Source organism: Rhipicephalus microplus, chromosome 2 (genome assembly GCF_043290135.1).
Source record: "Rhipicephalus microplus isolate Deutch F79 chromosome 2, USDA_Rmic, whole genome shotgun sequence".
Taxonomy (NCBI): Eukaryota; Metazoa; Arthropoda; class Arachnida; order Ixodida; family Ixodidae; genus Rhipicephalus; species Rhipicephalus microplus.
The window spans coordinates 212915227-212939471 of NC_134701.1; the positions used below are offsets into that span (position 1 = coordinate 212915227).

At 46.0% G+C, this 24245-nt stretch overlaps 2 protein-coding genes across 4 annotated transcripts in view; one reads left to right on the forward strand and one right to left on the reverse strand.

The window, feature by feature from the left end:
• The first annotated feature begins 1605 nt into the window (after nucleotides 1-1605).
• Nucleotides 1606-9173, forward strand: Nipped-B (Nipped-B cohesin loading factor). Its single transcript, XM_037421567.2, has 3 exons — nucleotides 1606-1745; nucleotides 2405-2595; nucleotides 2921-9173. The coding sequence occupies exon 3, from the start codon at nucleotides 2965-2967 to the stop codon at nucleotides 9049-9051; it is 6087 nt and encodes a 2028-aa protein (XP_037277464.2). The 5' UTR covers nucleotides 1606-1745; nucleotides 2405-2595; nucleotides 2921-2964; the 3' UTR covers nucleotides 9052-9173.
• Nucleotides 9174-14348: 5175 nt separating this feature from the next.
• mus312 (mutagen-sensitive 312) overlaps nucleotides 14349-24245 on the reverse strand; it is a 51295-nt gene continuing 41398 nt past the window's right edge. The window contains exons 14-18 of one of the 3 annotated variants that reach the window (XM_075875796.1): nucleotides 23247-23474; nucleotides 19261-19426; nucleotides 16254-16362; nucleotides 16045-16134; nucleotides 14349-14632 (exon numbers count right to left, since the gene is read on the reverse strand). In XM_075875796.1, coding sequence (XP_075731911.1) covers nucleotides 14504-14632; nucleotides 16045-16134; nucleotides 16254-16362; nucleotides 19261-19426; nucleotides 23247-23474 — 722 coding nt within the window. In that variant the 3' untranslated portion in view covers nucleotides 14349-14503. Of the gene's footprint in view, nucleotides 14633-16044; nucleotides 16135-16253; nucleotides 16369-19260; nucleotides 19427-23246; nucleotides 23475-24245 lie in introns of all 3 variants that reach the window. The other 2 variants (XM_075875791.1, XM_075875799.1) reach the window with 2 other exon arrangements.

Sequence of the window (24245 nt, forward strand, 5' to 3'; positions counted from 1 at the left end):
GGGGGGCAGGCGAGAATTTTGGGGGGGAAACTCCAGCCCCCCCTTGCCCCCCCCCCTGGCGCCGCCCCTGTATATTGAGGACGTCACGATTACGCAATGCCCATATTTCAAATTAGGCGCGTAATTCAAATTGATCCCTCCCGCTTTTGTTAATGAAGCTTTATCCCAATTTAACAACCAAGAATGTTGATAGAACTTATTAATCTAAACCAATGTAGTATTTCACCCTTAATTACTCTAGATTTACTGATCAAAGCAATTTCTTTTTTAATTGCACTTGAGCAGGATCTGCGAAGATATGCATGCGCAACTATATTTGTATGAACAATGGGAATATATTTGACTTATTAATGTTGATAAACGCACACCGACCACTATTCTTATTAATAGGGCATCGTTCGAGCACACACCACGCTGCATCCACTGCGTGTATCTCTATAGGTGCATATTTTTTAAAAAATTCAGCGTTTGTCATAGCAGTAGCGCGCGCGTGTCTCCGCTAAATGTTGTCGCTGGGTAATAAAAGCGATCATCGCACCTACTAATATACCAGACCGTGTACATTACTTCTTTAATATAATGCTTTAATACCCATATGCAAAACCGCTTTCTTAATGGGATTGGTGTGCAGCGCCAATGAATATCACGGCTCAAAATTTAAGCGCGCAGCGTTTGAAAAGGGTCAAGATATCGCGCATTCAATCGCCAGAATATTCCGTGCCCAGCATCGCCTACAAAAAAATTAGCATAGAGCTCGCGTACGCGGAACAATGTACCTTCACACATCGTCAGGGCGAGCTAATTGATACTGAATTGCGAACGAAGCAAGTGTGCACCTCTCAGTTAAATTCACGGTGTGGTTCAATTTGATTGAACGTCGTTTGCGTTACTAAACACAAGGGGCACTAACATTCTCCCTAAAACTCACATTGGTGGTTTCACCTTACAGTGGACGCCATGTAACGGCAATTTAGCGCAAAGAAAAACAACAAAGAAAAGAAAGAATTCAGGAGATATACAGTATAATCAGCAAATTAAGTCATGAATCAGAACAGTACATACATACACACACACGTACTATCACCGCAGCGTTTTTGTGATGTTATGACCATAACTGTATTAAATAAGGGTGTACACGGCGACTGAAATTAATCAAACCTGGCCTGCACACAGCTCCGTACCTCTGCGCAGGCAGCGCATTTAAATCGCTCTCCGCGCGGAAAGCCTGCAGCTTTCGTAGCGCATCACAAAAAGGCGTCAACACTTGTGGTACACACTGGCTGAACGACGATCTTTTTTTTTTATTTCGTTCTGAATGTAGCGTAGCTGAAGAGCGGCACACCGCACACACAGCAAGCAGACAACGCAATCAACAAAAACATAACGGGTTTTCTTGCCTAGCCTCGAAACGGCGTGCTGCGAGAGACAATTTTTTTCCATGACGCTACAAACACGTGTTTCCCGATGGCTGTTACATAATTAATACAAAGTGTTTTAAAACAAAAAAAAGCGTAGACCGTGAAAGTACGATCCGTACCAATTGTCCGCGTTTTTGGGTTCACCGAAATCCGGGGTTGAGAATGTCGTCCTGTTTTGTCGTAATGGCGGACAATGATCCGTTTTGAGAGTTTATTCGAAAAAGAAATTCGCAGTCGCCTCGTAAAGGGTTACGATGCTTCCTTCAGAGGAGCGGTAGTGAGAAAAAAAATAATTTCACCATGACCGACTCCGACGGCGTGGCACAGGTAAGCCGGTTCCCTTCGCTGTCTCGATCATATGACATGAATCGGAGGCTACGCGCTTCCCCGCTCTGGCTGGATAGCAACCACTTTAGGCCTAAAGAGCACGTAAACACTCGTCCCGCCGAGTTTGCCTTGTTTACTAATACGTCGCTAGGCAGAAGTAACATTGCTCGCCCAAAAACCGCCGTCGCAGTCCGAGCATTGCTGCGCGGCCGTCGGTAACACGCGTGGAAGGTAACCTTCGCGCACCGTAGTTCGCTAAGCCTAATACGGCGCTATGTATACGGAAACGTCGGACAGACGAGCCGTCGCTATGCACGGAGTAGTGTAAGCTGTCTTCTATCGCTACTACCGGTCGTTTCGTGTGCCACCTCGTCATGTTGAAGCTCTTGGACTCTGTGTGTAAGCATAGCAACGTTGCGACTGACATTTACTGGCCGGTGACGGGATACACGGCGACGACAGGGTGCTAGCGTCAGTTTTGACTGACCCACTGCTGTTTCTACGAAGCTAGTTGTCACTGCGCGTGTGCACGTTCGCGTACGGTTGTCGACTGACCGCATTCGTGTTCAGTGATGACATTTTTTTCCCCATAATCAGTGTACGAGACAGATGTGTCAACAGTGATCGGAAAACACCGTTGCCGCGCCTGCTTCATGCAGGCGGTGCTCACGTATTCTTGACTTGGGCGTCAATGCTGTCCTCCCGCGAAGGCGCACGAGTGGCCCGGAAGACGTGCCGTCAAGTCGTGGCTTGCACCGTGACTGCGTGAAGAGGGAATGCTGAACGTTGTCTCACCTGGATACCAGCTGACGTAAATGGTGCTCCGTGCAACGACGGGTCATCAGTCTCGGTAAGTCCGACCTCTGAACAAGGAGGAACGCTGCTTTCACGTTGTGTGTCAGCCGTGGTCGATCCAATTAAGATATGTATATATTCGCGGTGAATGATAATTTGCTTGGTATGCGACATTCCCTATTGTGAGGTGGTTTACCTGTGCCGTCGATACAGCTATTATGTGCGTGGTATATATGACATACAAGCATGATAGTTGACGGAAGCCGTTCCGTATGAACTCTATAATGTCAGCAGTAACGATGTGGTGGTCATGCATTGTTACTTGATCACCAAAATGTGCTTGCTATAGGGTTGTAACACAAATATTCTTGACTCTGCAGGTGGCCAGAGGTCCGGGGCAAAGCGTGAGCCCCGGCCCGGCGGCATGATGAATGGCGAGGGCCCCAGCGTGCCCATCACAACGCTCGCAGGCATCCAGAGCATCACTGAGCTGCTCTTGGAGCTGCCTTTGCCGTCTGCCCTGCCCGGAGCCGGCCCTGCTCGGTCTCTGCTGCCAGCAGCCCAGGCTGAGGAAGCCCGACGGGCACTGGCCAGTGATGCCCGTCTCTTGCCCCCACTGTTGGATGCTTTGGCCCAAGTCAACACCGACCATGTGGAGCTCAAGGATGGCGGGGACGGTGCCCTGCCGCCCCAAGGCTGCTCCCCACTCTTGCAACTGTTGGTGGCACGAGGACTGTTCAAGGGGCCACCTCTTTGGCAGCAGCAGCAGCAGCAGAGCTACAGCCCCGCTCAGCTGTGCTCGCCTGCAGAAGGTCTGGATGGGAGCCCAGGCTTCTTTCCGCCCACCCCGTTCACTCCGCACCCACCGCTGCACGACCACTCGGTGGCTGGCATCCTGGATGGGACACCCTTCTCGCCCCAAGTGCCCAAGCAGCCGTCAAGCCAAAACTTCTACTCCAACGGAAACTGTGTGACCCCGTGTGACAAGCGGACAGAATCACCAGTGGTTCACGCAGCAGTGCAGCAGCAGCAGCCACCGTTGCAACAGTGCCCCGTGCCGCCAGTGCCAGTGTGTCCTGTGCCCGTGCCCTGTGCTGGTAGTAGTGGCAGTGCTAGTGCTAGTGGTGTTGTGAGAGTGCAGAATGCAGTGCCACCCTCACCTGTGTGTCCACCTGTGGAACGTGCTAACAGTGTTCCTGTAGTGAGCCCGCCGGTACGCGAGGTGTCCAAAGAGCCTCCGAAAGTGTGTGTGGTAAACAATGTTGAAAGCAGTAGACCCAAAGCTACCCGGCGATCAGCACAAGCGTCCCCGGCCAAGCAAAGTGCGCAAGAGGCTACACCAAAGGCTGCGTCAAACAGAAGCAAGGTTGTGAGAAACTCCGTGCGGGAGAATAGCCGATTGCAGTCATCCTCCGATGATGATGATGGTTCACACGCAGTAGCACGAAAGCGACCAGGGCGGAAGCAGAGGGAAAGCATTGATGGCAAGACTGCGAAAGGGAATGATCGACGCAATTGCCACAGACCATCGCCAACTAAAGAGACATCAAGCATGGACAAGTACGCCAGTTCTTTGAGCGAGCGAGTGAAGAACAGGCGCAGGACCCACCAGAAGGCCAAGTATGCGGAGTCCCCAGTACAGTCACAGCACAGCGAGAGTGAGCACTCTGCATTTGAACCTGATGAAGAGCCAAGCCGAGTTGCTCCAGCACCTCCGCCTGTTCGGGAAAAGCCGAAGGTAAAGCCCAAGAAGGTGAGGAAGGAGCCTGTGCCCACCCCACTTTCTGCAGAGGAGCTAATGGAGAGCAATACATACCAGCGCTTCTCACGCACTGTTGAAGCCATTTTCGACTCTATGGAAGATCTAGACCTTACCCAAGAGCTGGATGATGAGGTTGGATGCCCTCCGGAAGCACTAGTGTCTGCGTCATCTTTGCGTCAGCTGTGCAATGAAGCAGCCAAGCTAAAGATTTTGCAAGCCACAAACCAAGTGCCACCAGAGCGTCTTGTTCGCTTGTTGTCCATACTGGAACGAAATGTAGTGGACGGTGCTAAGCTTTGTCCGGTAGACCAGGATGATCAAGAGGATGAGGAAGGCCGCTTGTATGCAGAACTGACCATGGAGCGCATTACGCGATCTGCAGATGCCTCCTTAACTGCCTTGTACATAATGACTTCAGCCAACATGCCTAAGCGGGTCTTTTTGGAAGATTTGATTGAGCGCATTGTCATCTTTGCAAAGTTTCAGATTCAAAACACCATCTACCCATTGTTTGACCCAGTTTACCGGGTGGACTCTCGTGGAAAGGAGGGATGCAATGCAAGGCAGAAGCGTGCCCATGCCTCCCAGAAAGTGAAAGACCGTACAGTGGTTCAGCTTTACAACAAGCTTCATGAATTGGTTGGGCTGCTCGCAGAACTTTTAGGACTGCAGACATTAACAGACACCTTAATCCTTCAGGTGTCAACGTTGGGCGTTGGTCCATTTTTTGTTGAAGGTGTCAGTGAGCTTCAGCTGCATGCCCTGCGCTTGGTGACCACCATTTTTGCTCATTATGAGAAGCACCGGCAGCTCATTTTAGAGGACATCTTGGCTTCCATTGCACGCCTGCCTACCAGCAAGCGAAGCTTGCGCAACTATCGCCTAAACTCTGAAGAGTACATACAGATGCTGACTGCACTGGTTCTTCAGCTGATACACAGCGTCGTAAGACTTCCTGAAGGATCTCCTGTGCCAAGGGAATTGGCAGAAACCAGCAAAGACAAAACAGCAGAGGGGAAAGACAAAGCCATAGATGCAGATGTCTTGATTGTAACATCTTACGATGCAGCTGTTCACACTGCTGCCAATTTTCTTTCTGTGTTTCTGCGTAAGTGCGGCACAAAGAACGAGGACATGGACTATAGGCCAGTGTTTGAAAATTTCGTCCAAGACCTGCTGAGCACAGTCAACAAGCCAGAGTGGCCCGCATCAGAGTTAATTTTAAGCCTTCTTGGACGACTGCTTGTTCAAAACTTCAGCAACAAATCGCTGGACATGTCTCTGCGAGTAGCGTCTCTCGATTACCTCGGAGTAGTTGCTGCGCGATTGCGTAAAGATGCCGTAAGCAGCCAGATCAAGAAAGAAACTGTGAAGGACATTCTCCGTCAGATCGAGGAGGATGAGGAAGATGACTTGCCTTTGACGAGTCTTTCTAAAGGTGCACGGCCAAAAGATGAGACTCAGCTTTTACAGAGGGCGCTACTTCACTACCTTGACGCCAACCTTGACAGCGACCCATCGCTGCAGTTTTCAAGACGCTTCTATGTGGCACAGTGGTATAGGGATGCTATGGCTGAAGCCAAGGCTGAAAAGAACCATGGTGACGAAGAAAAAGAAAGTACAAAGTCGCCAAGCAAAACTAATAGCCGCACAAGTAGGAGCAAGGCAAGCCGGCGAAATTGCGAGCCTGAGGAAGAGGATGAAGAAGATGAAAAGAAGACCTCCGCGCCAAATGAAGAGCAGCAAGCCAAGCTTGCAGCTTTGGTGGAAGAGCGAAAGAAGTTTCTTCTGCACTTGGCGAAGCCTCAGGACTCTGGAAGTGGCCTAAAATCTGAGCAAGGCACACTGGACTACGCCACTGCGGAGCTCATCTCGCGTTTCTTAGCGTCTCGGCGGCCATTCTCACAGAGTTTTGACGTATACCTCACCCAGATTTTGCGAGTCCTGAGTGAATCGGCAGTTGCTGTGCGCACGAAGGCAATGAAGTGTCTCACACTTGTGGTTGAAGCAGACCCTTCTATCCTGGGCCGGCCAGACATGCGACAAGGGGTGCATGGACGTCTGCTCGATCATTCAACAAGTGTCCGTGAAGCAGCTGTGGACTTAGTAGGGAAGTTCATCCTGGTGCGACCAGAGCTGACGCACAAGTACTACGACATGCTAACGGAGCGAATATTAGACACAGGTGTAAGTGTACGCAAGCGAGTCATCAAAATTCTCAAGGATGTGTGCCTGGAACAGCCAGAGTTCGAGAAAATTCCAGAAATATGTGTAAAGATCATCGGTCGTGTCAATGACGAGGAAGGCATTAAGAAACTAGTTGGAGAAGTGTTCCAGAGCATGTGGTTCACACCCCAGAACAGCGAAGAGAGACTTCTGCAAAAGGTGCGCCACATCACTCATGTTGTAGTCGCGTGTCGCGAGATGGGACTTGACTTGTTTGAGCAACTGCTCTGTGGCCTCCTGAAGGACCGTGAAGACGGGCAACGTCGAGGTGTATTGGAGTCGTGCCGGCAGATAGTGGACTGCCTGGTGGAACGACTGCTTCGACTGGAAGAGGGCGCTGAATCGTCACAGCATTTAGTAGCCTGCCTTGGCACCTTGTATTTGTTCAGCCGCATTCAGCCACAGCTGCTCGTGCGCCACGCTCACACCATCCAACCATACCTAAGCATGCGTGTATCGGGCCCACAAGACTATCAGGTGCTGCAGCATGTCACTCGTTGCCTCGAGCTGGTGGTGCCTCTGATGGAGCACCCGAGTGAATCATTTTTAGCACAAATCGAAGAAGACCTGGCCAAGCAGCTCATTCGCAATGCCATGGCCATCCTTCCGGCCAGCGTTAGCTGCCTTAGTGCAGTGGTGAACCGTGTAACACACAACTACCCACTAGTTCGAGACATGTTTCACAAGTTCTTTATGCTATTGTGCTTGGTGAAGCGGCAGCATCAGGCTGGTCGTGAATACAGCCGCCAGAGTCTCCAACGTTGCCTCTACACATTAGGCCTGCTGTGCCGGCATTTTGACTTTGAGCATCTAGAACCTGCTCTAGATAGTACTGTAGAGTCTGCTGCTGCTGAAGACGCTGACCAGCCTCTAAAGCAGAGGGTGTTTGCTGCAATGATGTACTTTACGGAACACGAAGTCGAGGACATTCGGCAGCGTGCACTGACAGGTCTTGGCTTCATGCTTGTGCGCCAGTACGATTTGATGCTTGGGCCTGAAATCAAAGAGCTGTATAAGCACCTGCTAAGCAGTCCCCTAGCGCCTGCTGTAGCAAGAGTGCAAGTGCTCAAGAACCTCACAGCATATTTAATGGAAGAAGAGGCCAAGATGATTCGCCGAGATGCTGAATGGAGCAAGCTGTCCAAAGGGGAAAACCTGAAAGAAATGGGTGACGTGTCCTCTGGAATGGCCAGCACAGTGGTGCAGGTCTACCTTAAAGATATTCTGGCTGCAGCTGCCCACCCCGACCAGGTTGTGCGTCGTGCTGCCTTGCAAGTATTGCAGCTGGTGTTAGGGCAGGGCCTGGTACACCCTGTGCAGATGGTCCCACACCTTGCCTGTCTGGGTTCCGACGATGATAAGCTGCTGCGTACAAAGGCCGACCAGTTGCTGCAAGACTTGGAAAAGAAATATCCGGGCTTTGTGCAGATGAAAGCCCTCGCAGGCATGCGGCTCTCTTTCGAAATGCACCGAACTTCCCAGCTGGGTTCTCTCGTACGTGGGTATCGCTGTCCAGAAGCGCCCGTCAGCCGTAATGGTTTCCTGTACTCCGTGCTTCGAGCAACGAGGCAGAGCAGGCGTGCCTTTTTGCTGGCCCTGCTCAAGCTTTTCGACGAGCAGGCGAGGGTGCCTCTGGCAGAGCTGCTTTATGTGGCTGACAACATTGTGTACTTTCCATATCAGGTGCAGGACGAGCCACTGTTCGTCATGCACCATATTGATGTCCTGCTGTCTGTGTCAGGCTCCAACTTATTGCAGAGCTTTCGTGAAGCACTGTTGCCTCGCGAGGGAGTCACACGTACTGAAGAATACGACGAGGAAGATGACGACGACCTGGATGCTCTGACAGCGAGGCTCCCGGCAGATTTGGAACCTCTTGAAGAAAGCATGCAGGCAGCACAAGGCTGCATCTTGCTCCTCTTTGTAAAGCAAACTCTGAAGGATACGTACGGTTTTACTGACAGCCGCATTCAGCAGTATTCTCCTAACGAAGCTGCCAAAACGTACGAGAAGGCCCTCAACCGGCGTTCGGGTGTTCGGTTCAATCCAGAGCCAACGGTGCAGTTTCTGAAATCTGGGGACGAGGGACAGACTAGTGGAGAAGAGCTCTGCCGCCGCTATCTCGACTTCAAGCAGCTGATGCTGACCATCGACCCGGACGATGACGACGATGACCAGGACACGGGCCAGCCCCGGCCCACAACAGCGGCTACAGCCACCGCGCCCCCTTCAGCCACAGAAGACGGTGCTGCTCCAAATGCAGGCGCCGCTGCCAGCATCGGAACAGCCGCTCCCACCACGGCAGCGCTGCCCACAGTCGCCGTGGCCACCTCAGTGCCACGGCAACGGTTGTCGACAGCTGCCGTGACCCATCGCGGCCGGCCTCCGGGTCGGACTTCTAAAGGTGCTGCCGCAGTGAGTGACAAGGCAAAGAAAAAACCTCGCAAAAAGCGAAAGCGGGTCATCTGCTCTGACGGATCGAGTGACAATGAGGACAGTGATCCGTCGTTCTGTGGTGATTGACTGTGTGTGGTGGCTGTACTTTCTTTTGTAAAATGGGGCCTTGTACAGTTTCTGGGAAGGGTTGCGAAGTCTATTTTGTAGGGTGCAAACAATGGCAGAGGCGGGAGACTAAAAGACAATTGCTCTCGTCATCCCCTCCGGTGCGTTGTTTTTCTCCGCGGGACCATCACGACATGCCGCGATCTCTCCTCTCATCTGCATCCTTGCCTCGGGTGGTGTCTGCAGCAGTCGGTCTCTCCTAACTTATTTATTGTAGACAGTCATTTCAAGTTTTACTTTCATGTGGCTGTTGAGCCCTCACAGGCCAAGTTGCTTGCACACTGTCACCAACTCCTGATCTGTACATTGGCAACTCATCCTCCACTGTCATCTACAAAGGCGACCGTGTACATAGGACGTGTGTGTCTCCCCTGCTTCCATAATTCGCGCCCTGCATTCTTTTGTAGAGCACCAAAAACTAACCATGTTTGCAAACTATGATGTACAGGTTTATGAAGGTCATTGACCATCTCTTTAGCAGTTCACCTAGCTCATTTCTCTGTTCAGTTCAGTATTGAAAAAGAAAAGCTAATTACCTTCTGCTAAAAAAAGTTTGTGTTTATAAATATCTCTAAAATGACAAAGAAAATGCAAACAACTGGAGTTTATTCCAAATTAATTGAGACTGCAGGCTTTCCTTGCTTTCTTTCTCTGTTAAAAGAGAGTTGAGACTTATTTATGATTTTTTTTCTATGTATATGACTTAATGTCTACCATTAAAAAGGCACTATTTGACATAAATGTTTGCATTCGTCTGTTCTTGATGAATGATAATTCACTAGTGCTCTCAAAATACTAGAAGTTACTTGAAGTGAACAATGCTGGATGTTTCAACAAAATGTGCTCAGAAATCCTGATAGTAAGAGGATGGCTATATTTTCTCACCACCGCTGGTGTTAATGTTTGTGTGAAGGTAGACATCTGAAGCTGACTAGAATCATTAACTATGGCATGTAATTGCAAACGTTAAATACCTATTCAATTATAGGAGAGAAGTGGTTCAGTTAAGAGGGAGAATTCAAGCCTTTCTGTGAAGAGCCCATTGCTGCCTTGATATTTCCAAAACTTGGCCGTTATAAACTTTCAAGGGTTGATAAAATCTGACCACTATTAACCAAAAGTCTAGCACAATTGTCCCACTATTCCAAGACATCCAGGACAAGTGAGTTTCTTGAAATGGGCGTGCGGGCTGCGCTTGCCACGATAGCATGCATGACGCACGTGCATTGAAGAATGCAAAACTATCACCGCTGCAACTGTTGAAAACAGTGACACCATCTTGGTTGTCAGCTGTGCTATGCCTGCATCGTCGGGCTTTTGTTTCGCTGGTGAATTTCGTCACTCCGCAAAAGTTACCAGTGGACGCTTATTGAAAATCTCATAACGGCGATGGGCTTTTTGCAGGAAGGACTTCAATTCTCTCATTTGACCCAGCTGCCTATCTTCTCTAAATAAAAAGTTATTTTAATTTTTATATTTAATGTGGCAATTATAGTCTGTTGCCACAATGTAATCCATAAAGGCATGACCAAACATTGCATTTCACTTATTCTTTAGAACTTGCAGGCACAAGACTTCAAACACCCTGTACTATATTGCGATCGGTGGATATTTGGAAATGCTAGGAATACTACGTGAACTTACTATCATCAAATGTAGTTGGCTCAGAAGCCAAAGTATAGCATTGACAAGGGTTTGTCTAACAAGACCATAATCTATCAAATTTTTTTTAGGCAAGAAGCATGTTTAAAGGATCTCTGCAACAAAATTCATATTTTGCAGATGTGCGCTGATAATTTATAACCTATTTAACTGTTTGAGAGCCAGCGATGTACGTGTGCAGTACTGCAAACAAGTCTGAAATGGTTGGTGCTGCCTGCTTGTAGAAAAAAGAAAATCACGTTTTCATCCTTCTTTTTCACAGCAAAGTCATCACCCTAAGATGATGCAGAGAATTCTTTTCTTGCGCTGCGAAACTTCACTTTCCATTCCAGAATGAAGCACCAATGCACCGGTATGCAACGGTAAGTTTGGTTTGGAGGGGGGGGGGGGGGAGGGGGGCTTCACTGGTGACTTACTGTTGTTGCGCTCGCTGAAACAGACATCTGTCTGCTTTCTGTCTTTGAGAGGGTAACTGACTGGTAATAGGTCGTTTATTGCCCCAAGAGGTGCAGTTGTGCAGGAAAGTGCTAATACATACAATGCTATTATGCGTGGGTGTCTTCCTTCCTGATATGTGCAGTTTTTTAAGCCCGGGAAACATGTTTATACCAATGTAAATACTTTTTTCTTAAATTAAAAAGATGGGCTCCTTCCTCATTTTTGTTTTTCATAAAGAAGTTGTACATCTAAACCCATGAAAAATCATTTTTTGTCACTTCACAGTCGCTAAGGATAATTTATTTTTCATACAGGTCACGATCCTGAACGTGCGATAAAACAAAAAAGTTAGTCCTCGCCGAGTCACACTTGGCTCAAAAATTAAATTTTCGAAGACTTAACCGATGTGTAATGCCTCGCTTTTGGCCTTTTGAGAAGGAACAGATGAATTTTCATTTAATATTTGAGGCAATGCATGCTGTGATTCTATCCAGTAATATATGTACAGCATGATATACTTAACTCGCACCTGCCAAGTCTACAGAATTTTCTGGGAGGCTTCCGGATTTTGACCGTTTCTTCCGTTTGTATGATTGTCATGAACATCTCCCGGAAATCGAAATTTTTGTGCGTGATCTGGTCGCATTGACAAAAATGCAGTTCAATCCACTCCAGGTTTTCTGCGGAACCACCACATTTTATTATTAACAAGTTCAGAAGGTTTTCATTTAAATGTACAGTAGAATCTCAATGATACAATACCGCGGCAGATACGAATTCATGAAATTCTCCAGCAAAATTCCAGTGTCCATTGGGCCGAAATTCGATTGTTCCGAACACCTTTCTTAATCTCGTGGCGAGTAATATGAACTTTAATACGTACTTAAAACCATCACACGAAGGCCAAAGCAGCGTGCTTGAAGCTTCGGAAGTACGTGCCCAGCCAGTGCACGCACTCTTTCACAGTGTGTGTGTAATTGTCGTTTCCACAACCACTGTAGACGTAACCGCGGTCGTTCTTGAAACGATCATGTATGGCGACGACGTAACTGACACAACCTCGAAAGTGTGCGCACGTCCAATGCTTGACCAGTCAAAGCAACGTTGCCTTCTGCAAACTATGTGGGCAAATCCGCGGCAGATGTGATGATAAATAGCATAAAACGACTTAGTTTTGAAGGCACGTGTGCAGCCAGTGCACTCCACTCGGACTGAAAACGGAACTACCACTTGCCACAATCGCCGCGCACGAAACCGCAGTCGCGGCGATGCAATAGTGATCTACGAGCTAGGAGGGCACGCAGCGTTAGATTAAAGGCAGAGAAGACGTTAAAAAAGGCTAGACGCGCTTTGGCGTTCCTGTCTAAAGAATCTAGTCGCGAGCAGAACTTTGACCCGCGCTTTCGCGGCAGCCAGATGTGCCGTCCCCTCTGTTCAAATGTTTCAGGAAGTTATACACGAGTTGTTTTGACAGAAATAGATCTTCCTAGATGTTTTAGATGACACAAATATTTGGGAATACTTGCGCTCCCCCACTGAGTTAGACTTTAACCTTAGTGGGGAACCCTACCCTCATGTGTTCAGCCACTCCCAAGCCATCATAAGACCGCAACGCCGATGTTGGCGCTTGCGATTGGGACCTCCCCCCAACTTGTCTTGTTTTTCGATATGTTTTTATGGTGCATAATAAAGGGGGCAAATAATTGAGCACGACCTTCCCCTTGTTGCGGAAATCTCCCAGATTCAAAATTCTTGAACTTGGCAGGTATGCTTACGTTTATGGTGTTGTCATCTAGAACACTATATATATATAAGCTTTGCAAACACAGAAAGTAACCAGTCTTTATGCGCCACATTACTTGAGCCACCTTCTGTCATTCTGTAAAACCTATCCCCCTGAAAGAATTTGTAATATAGTTCCTAAAGATTTGTCTTGGACAAGAATCCTTCCAAGTCCCAGTTTAATTGTTCAGTAAATACTGGTAATTCTGTGAGCTGGCTCGCATCAGCATACTGTTCAGGCAGCATGCAATTGCAAGCATATTTAAACTTATTATAAAGAACGCTGCTCTAGCAACATCCCCAAACGAACATAGAGAACACAAGCGTAGCAAAGCAAGCTTTTTTTTTTTTGCCTGCATTAACATGACTCAATTGTGTGCTTATAATGGATATTGGACAAACTAGCATATTTTTGTGCCAAACTCGGCTTCAGTGGAAGTTAGTCTACCTGTTTAAGAGAATGTCGTAATGTTACACCAACAGTTGTAGACTTCCATTAAGTTTCACTAGAGTTTGCAGTATGCCAATCGGCTGAAAAGTCTTGGCCTTTAACTTACTCCTTGACAAAAATTATCACAAATTAACGATTTTTGAGTGCTCTACGCAATCGCACATCAAGTAATGTGAAACACATTCAGAGCAAACAGTTTCTTTTTGTTTTTTTAAAGGAGAGCACAAGAAAAAAGTGGTCATCTAACAGAAAGTTGGCTTTCCTTGCATGGTTTGCAGTTTTACTTGTATTGTAATGAAAAATGTTTTTGTACCTTGTACCATATGAGCATGAAAAACAGAAGCAGGGGTTGACACAATGTGTAATGAAGAACATGCTCCATAGCAGTGGGTGTATGAAATACAGTAGATTCTCAGTAAACGGAAATCTGTTAAACGGAACTGTTGTCTCTGCAATGCTTGGTTTTTGGCTTGTATTCTGCAACCATGTTCACCTCTCAGTAAACAGAACTCCTGTTAAATGAAACATATTTTACCGGTACCTTCAGGTACCGTTTACTGAGAGTCTACTGTATACCTCTACATGCCAAGTTTGGAGTCCATGGAGGCAAAAGGGTTAAAGGTTGCTTATTTCAGATAGTGGCTAGTGTCTCAAAACAATTTGCCACTACCTAATGATAGGCATGTCAATCCAGGACTTTAGTCGTGGGCAACTGGCTTCATAGCAGTGCAATTCTAATGTTGAGGGTTCGGATCCCACCTACGCAAAAGTGTAGTTTTTCGTCCACTTCAATTCCTTTCAATCACTACAACTCCCTTTCTTGGCTTAACTGTCTGTCTATTTGATTACTTTTATTTAATGTTCAAAAATGAGCCCCACAGACCCTTTCTTAATCCAGGACAGAATAAATATAGAGCATAAGGAATGAAAACAAAGAGGCATGTATTTTACTGCTCGGTTCTTGTACAAAACTGATTGTAAAGCCCTAAGCACTTGATTTCTTGGTTCTTGCTATATCTTGTTGGGTATGAGACTGAGAAATGTGAGGGCACATCTGTATGTGTGCCCTCGTTCACCACTCTACGATGGCAGGCCTTCCTGTGCGGTGCCGAGAGCACGCTTGCCAAGCATCCTACGTCTGAAGTTTTCCTGTCGTCGCCTCTGCTTTGCCTGCTGCTTTTCAGAGCGAGGCATGGTGAATGTGATGCACTGAAACAGTTATTCCGACATGGATTTGCTGCGCCAAGTTTCCACCAATGCATGTAAAAGCTGCAGAACCACGCTGGCTATGACTCGAACAACTTGATTTGCATAATACTATAATTCTGATGAATCATAAAAGAGTTATTTTGATTTAGATAATCAATTTTTCTCAAAAGGCTTGGTAAAACATCTTAGAATCTAGAAAAACAGAAATATGCTTGAAATTCAGTTCGACAGTTTCTTTGAATTTTAACAAAAAAGCCTAAATTAGCTGACAATGGCCACTAATAAAGTTAATTCGTACAATGCGTTTAAAGGCTGTTTCACATGCGGCGATTGCAGCGAAAAAAATCGTTCCGTTCGCTCCGATCGCTCTGTTCGCAACCGTCGCTAATGGCGGTTTCGTTTCACGTGGACCGCGATTTTCGCTCTGCGACTGGAGAGGCGAGTTCTTGCCACCGCTCATTGTGACAGACACGAATGTAATGTAATAATATGTGCATTATGATATCATGAAGTTACCGTAAATGGTAACGAAGGGCCCACTTGTTTCGTCATTTAAGAACACCTTCCAGTCTGAATTCATTTTAAAATGCACAACATTGGCCATTACCGACACAAACACGTCGACTCTATTTCGACGGCTTGACTGGATCAGCCCTATTTCGATGGGTCCCGACCAAAAATCGCTCCCGCCGTTGCGATCGGAGTGAAAATTTCCAACATGTTGGAAGCTCGCAGTGGACTGCTGCGGCGGGAGTGAACTGCCCTTTTTTTCGCTGCGAGCGAATTCGCAGCCTGAAAATCGCTACTTTTTGTGTCATGTGAAACGGCCTTAATCAAATTGGTCCAGCGTTTGCATAGCGAGAGTGCTTTTGCAATTTCCATGTTCGAAGTGGGAAACCAAGAGTTGTTGCACGACATTGCTATCCTAGTAAGGTATTCCCAAATAAAGCATAGGGGGAAACTAAACGTTCAATAATAATAGTAAGCGATTACAATGAGATATTGTACTTCATACATCCCTCGCTTTAGTAAGAGGCCCTGCCTGTAGTCATGCATGTTATTGTGCTGAAGTAATGGGATGGGTAAGCAGGAGGAAAAGAGTGAAGCTTTCCCGGACGAAGCAGCATGCACAGCGATGCCGAAACCAGTTGGCCTCTGCAAGTGATCCGCTAAGGCAAGCAACGATTGCATACACCTATGCAGATTCGGTAAAATGTATTTCTAGCAGTTCCCATTTTCCTGCCAATTGCTTGCAAACATGCAATACTTTTGCGATAGGGCTCAGAACAATGACTCCTTTTTGAGACAGGAACCTGGTCTTACTCGATAAAAAAAGCCTCGCTTGGGGGTCCTGGCATTACCAAACATTGTTAAAACGGGGCAAGAATAAGCTTATGTACAATGATGCTCACTTGCTCATCCAGATAGTTTATCAGGCTCTTAGAAGATATCCTGATATTGGCTTGCTTGAGATTTAGTCGAAGCTTTTGGAAGTCAATAGGCTGAAAATAAGCAAGAAACACAACCACGATTGCAAGTTACAATTTTTTTTTTTTTTTTTAACGGTAAGATAGCATTCCATAATCGTCTCTTGCAAAGTGGCTGTGCTGACCGTGCTCACCTCGTACATTAAGATGCTCTCTGACAGCTCAGTGTTCTTGCGAAAGAACCGTCTCAGTTGTTCTTTGATATCAGTGTCACTAGTATCACTGCAGCTCCCATCTTCATCACTGCTCCTTGCAAGTTAGAAAAGAAAAGCCAAAAGCAAGCATTTTCTCAAGGTTAATGTCTACTGTGGCAGTGGCAAATTAACCCTACAGACAACTGAAATGCCGAAAAGCTATTGCCTCTGAACTAAAAGCATGCAATTAGTTAATGTGGTCAAACAAAAGGCACCAATGCCCAGGCAAGTGCATGAAAAAATGTGTAGGAATGACACCCATGGTAAATATGCAGCACAGAAGAAAAACTTGGCATAGTAAGTCTTTACGGAAAAAAAAAAAATTGCATGCGCTATGCCAGCAGCACCTTTCGGTACTGCACTGGTCAGGATTCATGCTCGTTTGCATGACGAAAATTCAAAGGCTTTCAAGTGCGAATTTTCAAGGACCACATTGTCTGTTAGAAACTCAATTAACAGATGTTCAGGGAAGGATGGAGGCTTGAAATACCTAAAATTCATTTTAAAAAGAATAACATCACTGAAGGAGACGTCAAAAGCATGGCTCCGATGACATTTTCTTTAAAGAAAACTTTCAATCATAGTTTCTTAAAGCTGCATAAATAATCACTTTTAGTCGACACAAGACACAAACTTTTATTCAAATAGAAAAAACTAAGAAACAGTTATCATGCAACGCCTTGTCGCTTTTTCTGAATTTTCATATCGATATCCACTATCTCCTGCTGCTGGATCTTGGCAGTATTCCTAAGGTTATTTGACTTGATACATGTCAGGTTGCCAATTATCCTTGCCCTTTTTTGCATATGAGTGTGCTTTAGTTGTTAATTTCCTAACAGCGGCGTCTCGTTTTCTTTTTTGAAGCATTTCGCCCTCCTCCTCAACACAACATTTCTTTTTCTGTTTCTCATCCTCCTGCTCCTGCCTTCTCTGAGTCTCTAGAAATTAATGGTGTTGATTCTGTGCAGAAGCTACTGATGTTCTCAATTTTTCTGTTATAAGCACATGACATATGCCACCTGCTACATTTATGGCATCCCAAATGACATCCTTGATGATTAATGAAAAATGATTTATGGAATCTTTTATAAAACAAAAACAGGAAATTCAAGGATTTTCAAGGATTTGCAGAAATTACAGCACTTTCAAAGCCTCGAGAACAAACTTTTCAAATTCAAGAGTTTTCAAGGATTTAAAGGATCCGCATGAATCCTGCTGGTGAGTCTAGCTACAAGCCCTTTGTGAATGGAGAGAGCTTGCCATATCAATGAACCCTCAAACGAGTGACATATTGACCGAATGACTTGTCAGATTACTTGACGACAGGAATTAAAGTTTGCCATGGCAATGATAGAAATGTCACTTCGGTGTCTTTACTGAAGAACAACAACTCTTTCATGAAAAGACATGTAAGTTATGCGCCTTGTTAATTACTGACATACTATACCAATTACTAGTAAAAACTTGAAGTAGGCTTCACTTTTGAGAGTTGAATGCGATAGCATAACGAGGCGTTGCATCGTCTTCTCATTCAGTTGCCATGCTTTGCTTCTCAGCGGACACCACAAGCGCACCGTGAAGGAAAGAACAACTGTATGCAACGTTGGCTGTTGTAAACTCTTTTTTGGTCATCTACTAAGCATAATTCCAAAGTACCCAACAAACCATAATTCCCCATTTTACAAAGTAGCAAAGAACCCATTACATGTCTAAGGCAATGTGTGTAAATACATTGCTGCACAATTTACCAATGCTGAGGCCGATAATGATGATGAATCATGCCTGAGCCCTTTGTATGTCTCAGCAGCTGTAAATCACTTGCTCATTACACAATCCACATGGTCTTACGCCCAGTGAAATTCTGTGCAATGTATGATACATCTGCTAACGCGACTCCTCATTCCTCCACAAGGTCTTTTTCCGAAACATTTTCAAGCACTGGCATGCCTCTGTGATAGAATACTTGACTCTCAAACAGAATGATTGGGCTTGATTTTAGATAGAGCCGATATTCTTTGCATCCTAGAATGTTCTTGCTCATAGACAACACTGATGATGCTTGCAACATGGCTTTCTTAACAAAATACCCATTCCCATTTAATAAACGCATGGTGACTTGTGTTTTCTCTTATTTTTCAACATCTTGCAATTCGACAGGTTTCCAAGCAGAAGACGACGACTGTGCATCAGTAGCGTCCATCGGTAATCCTTGCTATGCTTTAACAAACCCCTTAATTAAGCAGTTACATAATAACAACGATAAAAAGTGTGCATCTCTATGAAGTATCATTGCTCCCATATTTAACTAGTATTACCAACTTAAATGTGATGTCAAGGCACCGAGCAAAGTTTGCAACAGTAAGACTAGGTATGATGAAATCGCTTGTAAAAAAGCATAAAGTGTGGGCATGTTTGGCTGCCTCAGCTGGAAAAAGCAAGAGTCAATGCGTTATGACCCATCCACATTTTATGGTATCCAAAGCAGAATTGTTCACGAGGACATACTGTTATACTTTATTTAGAGAAGTTGAAGCTTGCTAACATTTTGAGATAACTGTGCAACTCTTGAATGGGCTGCTGTGGTATAGCATTGGTTCTTCTTTACTATACACACATAGCGTTTTTAATGTTCCATGACTAAGCTCATCTGCACTCATGATCAGATGATGAGCTAGTGCAATGATCTCCATTCTAATGGCTACGCTCACATATGATTGGGTTGTCTATGCAAACGTAGTCTTCCGTGCACAGGCAAGTTTCGAACTGAACAAAGTGACGTCACTACAGTGCATGTGAAAGTGAGTAGCCATGCATGATGTGCCCAAGGCGACATAAACAAACATACTTTATTATTCCTACAAGCAAATCCTTCAACAATATACAATAAACATTACATTATTCGCACAGACATGTCGCAAAACTGCCCAGGGCAGCCCTTTAAGGTTACCTTGATGACAAACTGTAGTGAGAGGGTTCTTCATTAGCGCTGGAACTCCCGGAGAACGACTCGGGTCGGCCGCTTCCCAACATTGGTGCACTCCTATAGTCCCTATCGCCACCTGCATTCATGCCCCTCTTCGGGAACGTGATCCTCACGGGCGTTTCAGGAACCACTGCAAAGCATCATCGAAGAAGGGCACTTACCTATGTGCTGATACTAGGCTTAAACAAGTGTTAAAATACTTATTCATGGTTCCTGCAGTTTGTGCTATTTATTCCAAACAATGCACAGCTATATCAGGGTCGTTGATCATGCAACAACAGAAAGTGTACTAAACTTTTTTTAAGAAGGACCAACCAAACTCTAGGCTTAGTTGGTTTTTTCCATTCAGACAAAGATGTCTGTTACTGCTAACCATGACCCAAGGTACAGGAGCCATAGGCACGACGGCCCATCTTTTTTGTTTTTTCAGTGTTCGACTGAGAGACATCAGTTCCTAGAGGCCAAGACTAAAAGCAACATTGTAAGCTCTCAATAACACTTGTGAGGAAACCTTGCAAGAGCATATGAATGATCTCACTGTATCACACTTTACAAGTGGCAATCAGTGCATTCTTTTGCTATTGCGTTACTGCCATCGTTTTCACACTGTCATGCTCTATGCCAAAACATGTTGACAGCAATTTGTGCCACCATATTTGGACATTATTTATGTGAACAGTACAGTAGAACCTCGTTGATACGTTTTCGAAAAAAAAAAAAAAATGCGGGGAATAAACGTGCATCCAGGAAAACGTGCGATCTGAATCCAGCAAAAATTGAGGCTGACAAGTCCATATATAGGTGTATGGGCAAAAAACATTTATTTCTCAAAAACATGGTGCTTTTCTGCTGCTACCTCTCACCCTTGGACAAGAAAAGCTCCTTCTGCAAACACTGTAGACCCTTGTCCGCATTTTAATTGTTTTTGGTGCAAAAGAAGCCTAGTAAATCTTCCATCCAGGAAGGGCTTTGGCGAATTTAGCCAGTTGGCACACGCTTTCGTTTCTGCCGCTGCCTCGCATCGCCTCGTCCCCCTACCTCCTTTGCTGTGTCGCCCCCCCCACCTACGCAACAATCTCTTGACACACTTTGCGGCTCGCAAGTCCGGACGTTGTCTATCGAAACAAACTCAACGAATGGTGCATCGGCGCCGGCGGAGAGGAACCTCTCCACAGTTTTGTCGTCGATGTCACATGTGAATGCCGCAGGGTTGTCTTCGCTATGCGATTCTCAGATTCAAGCTGCTGCCGAAGGACATCCAGCTTCTCCTTAATCGACAAGGATTACGCTTCCTCAACACCATGCTAAACGCAACTGTCTCAAATCCCAAACTGTTGAGTAACATGCAGCCTCGTACAGACCCGGGCAGCCCCGGCCTGCGTATCTTCAATTTTTTTTTCTCCTTGAAATAGTAACAATGAGGCTCCGATGATGACTCGCATTGGGAGACGCTCATTTCTGCTGGAGATTGCCCTGCAGAGTTGCAGACGCCCAGATAACACAACGGGCACGCATCCCCCTCTAATGACAGGGGGAATAGCGTGGGGAGATAATGGTGTCGCGTTCGCATCTTTCCCACTGAAAGGTGCGTGGCTAACATACTTATAGATGCGCACGGCTTTGTAAATCTTTTAAAGGAAAAACGTGATGGCAGACGCCAGCTCCGCGTGAGACGGGGTCGGGAGAGGAGGCGTTGTGTAGCGGAGGCAGCACGTTCGTCTCGTGCCAAATCATGGCGAAGTGGAGGTGACCGACAGCGCATCCATTCTTTGTGCCACATAGTTATCTGTAGTGTTCTCCTGTGGCTGTTGTAGCCATGGAGTCTGAGCAAAAGTGTGTGGGATGATTGCATTGGGATGATTGATCGTGACAATTGAGCGTAGCAAAGGACCGCCGTCGCCGCGCGGTGGCAGTCTGCCACTTGGCGCTTCACAAACACGCGAGGTTTTTTTATTTTTTTTGCACACCTTAATGAGATTTTATGCCTGCGAAACGCTTCATACGCCTACAGTTTGCCGCAATGCTGAACGTTGCTGCTCAATAATTGTATTTTCTGGGAACATAGGACATGATCACCCAATGATTCGCAGTTTTCGGCAAAAAACAAAGCTGGAGAGCGAATATGCCTGCACGCGTGTGAAAACTGAACTGTGAGGGATAATTTCAGTCCAAAATAAGCCATATAAGTCTTCGGCTGTAAACTTTGCCTACCGCAGCAACCGCCATTTTGTCTTGGCGTGCGTGACGTCAGAAACCGATGGGAGCAGTGCCGTCGTCTGCTCTCAAATGGCACCTTCGGCACGAGGTCAGTGTGTACACTGTGTTGCGAGTGTTGCTTGCCGCATGGTCCGCAAGTGTTGCGATGTAGTACCAATACTATCGCCATGTTGTCGGCACCGTCATCAGCTCACTATATGAGCAACGATTCATCGAGCAGCAGAAGCGACGACGTCGTGTACACTTCGCACTTTCATTTCAACCCCACTGCCACCAGCTCGAGTGATGAAGAAAGCGTGAAAGACGGGGCGAACGCAGATGACAATGCTACTGCTAATGACAAATGCACTTATCTCTTTTCTTTGATGCTTTTAAAAAAGCACCCCGACGCTTAGCTTGGAGGACGGAACGGTGCGAAAACACAGTCGACACAGCGACCGACCGCAGCCTCGGCTTTTTAACTGGTATACCAATCTTGCCGAGAAGACGCTGCTCATCATTGTAGCTGTCTGCCGTGAAGTGCCCCGAGCGCAAAACAGATGCGCCACTTGTGCACCAGTCCTCCCTGCGCACGTTTATCTCCCAAGTGTTGTACGCTGTGGCACACCACAGCTCAGCATGGGCGACGCGGTGGCATTGCTTCAACCGCTGCGTCATTCAGTTCTAGCGACCCGTTGAATAACGCTGAAACAACTCGATTGCAAGCGCAGCAAACCATGAAACATGATCGCTTTCTGTACTGCACACCATTAAGAAGCTCGCGGAGCAAACGGTTCGTTCAACACGGCTAGCGAGCGCGCCAGTGTTGTCCGACCACTAGGCTGCTCGCTTGTTTACAAAAAATATTTGATTATATATTAACGGCACGACCGAATGCGCTGAAATTTTGCCAGCTTGTTTATGAACCCCCAAGGACCAGCCCACACAACACAGATTATGGTCGGAAATTGGGCGTCATGCCCCTTTATACAGAACATATCAACACATAGCTCTCTGGGGCCATTTCTAGTTAACGCGATTTCGAGCATAGGAGCTGTGAAATCATATTAAGCGGGAATGTATCAAAGAGATTTTACTGTACTTCAGAAGTACTGCATGCGCATAAGTTTGAATTTTTCAATGCGTACAATTTTTTTTTCTCTCTGACAGTCACCTTTCATGCTTAAGGAACACAGAGTGCATTTTAAAATCTGAACAGCATGTGCATAGTACAGCAGTTCTCTACACTCAGTACAGATCATGCCCCAATAGCTACTGTTGCTTGGCCTTTAGGATACACCGATACCTCGACATAGCGAACCCGGATATAACAAAATGTCCGTTAATGGGCAGTAAATGAAAAATAGCCTTGCAATAGATACAGTGTAAGGAATACACTTTTACAACAAATTTCGGATAAAACAGACTTATAGCAAGACCTCAGCGCTATCGTGGTCTCGACGGTGTTTATTCAGCGGAGCCGCCAGACCAAATCTTTGGACGAAAAATATGCTCATAACGATGATGATTATGTACAGGTGAAGAGAATGAAGAACAAATGCAGTGAATATTGTGCTCATATATTTCCAAGTAAGACACAATTTTCTTTAATGAGGTTTTAGCGTAGTAGGTTCTGTTACCTACTATAATTTAATAATCAGCAATCATACACACAATAGTTTAAAGAAAAGCACGACATGATCATGTTTGTATTCCTTTGAAATATGAAGTACTCGGCAGAAACCTTTACGTACGTGGATGAGTCTCGTTGTATATGTGGTTCAGGACGTTCACAGCTTGCTTCCGCGGCAGCCTGCGTACACCATACTGCTGAAGCTGGTCTCGCAGCTCTGGTGTCTGCATGGCGCCATAGTCCGGCAGAGGGGTCACCGGTGTGTAGGCGCGACTCGGTGCTCCAAAATATTGAGGCAATGACACAGGTGTGTGTTCAAGACCAGTGGGAGCCGCTCTATTATCTGCACCTGCGTAGTGACCAAGGTGACAGAAAAAAAATGGTTAGAATGGCTTGATGGTCTAGTTAATAATTCATTATGAAAGGCTACAGTGCTCGTATAGACGGCGACAATGGAAGGATATACAAGCACTGTGTTTTATGTATACTTATGTCGTCCCAGTCTATATGTGCACTATATGTGCCTTTCACGTTGATTTAACTACCCAGTTTCGGTAACTTCCTCCATGTTTCACTTGTTGGCAGCTGGTTTTCAGATGCATTTTTAGAGCAATGTAACTGGAAGAGGCAAGGAGGAGAAACAACATGTTAAAATATTATCCTTCATGATAAGCTTGCCACCCTCAACAGTGCATCCAGTTCTTCTAAAAAAAAAATAATGCGCTCTTCATGCAAATACGTTATGCATCTCCCTCAGAAACTTTTGATTTGTTTTGTGCAAAACTGCGGGTACTGAACTTTTCTCGTACTGCATTATTACTATTGCTACAGTAAGCTGGTTTCAACACAAGTCGGTCTACAGTACTGAAAATGTAGTGAGCTGCTCCACACATTACTTTACAGTAGGTAACAGAACCACCGTTATTTTCGGGCAACTAAACACGATAACGAGAGCAATACCAGTGGAAGCTTTGAAAACCCACAGAAATGCTTAAATGTGTGTCCCAGTCAACCGTCCATTAACATACCAGACAGTGAACAGGCTTATCTTGACTTTTCTTTTGCACTGGAAATATATCAGAGACAGTCACGTGCACACCTGGCATGACCTGAGTGTTTG

Coding starts and splice junctions, on each gene's coding strand:
- Nipped-B (XM_037421567.2), top strand. CDS start 2,965: ATGATGAATGGCGAGGGCCCCAGCGTGCCCATCACAACGCTCGCAGGC.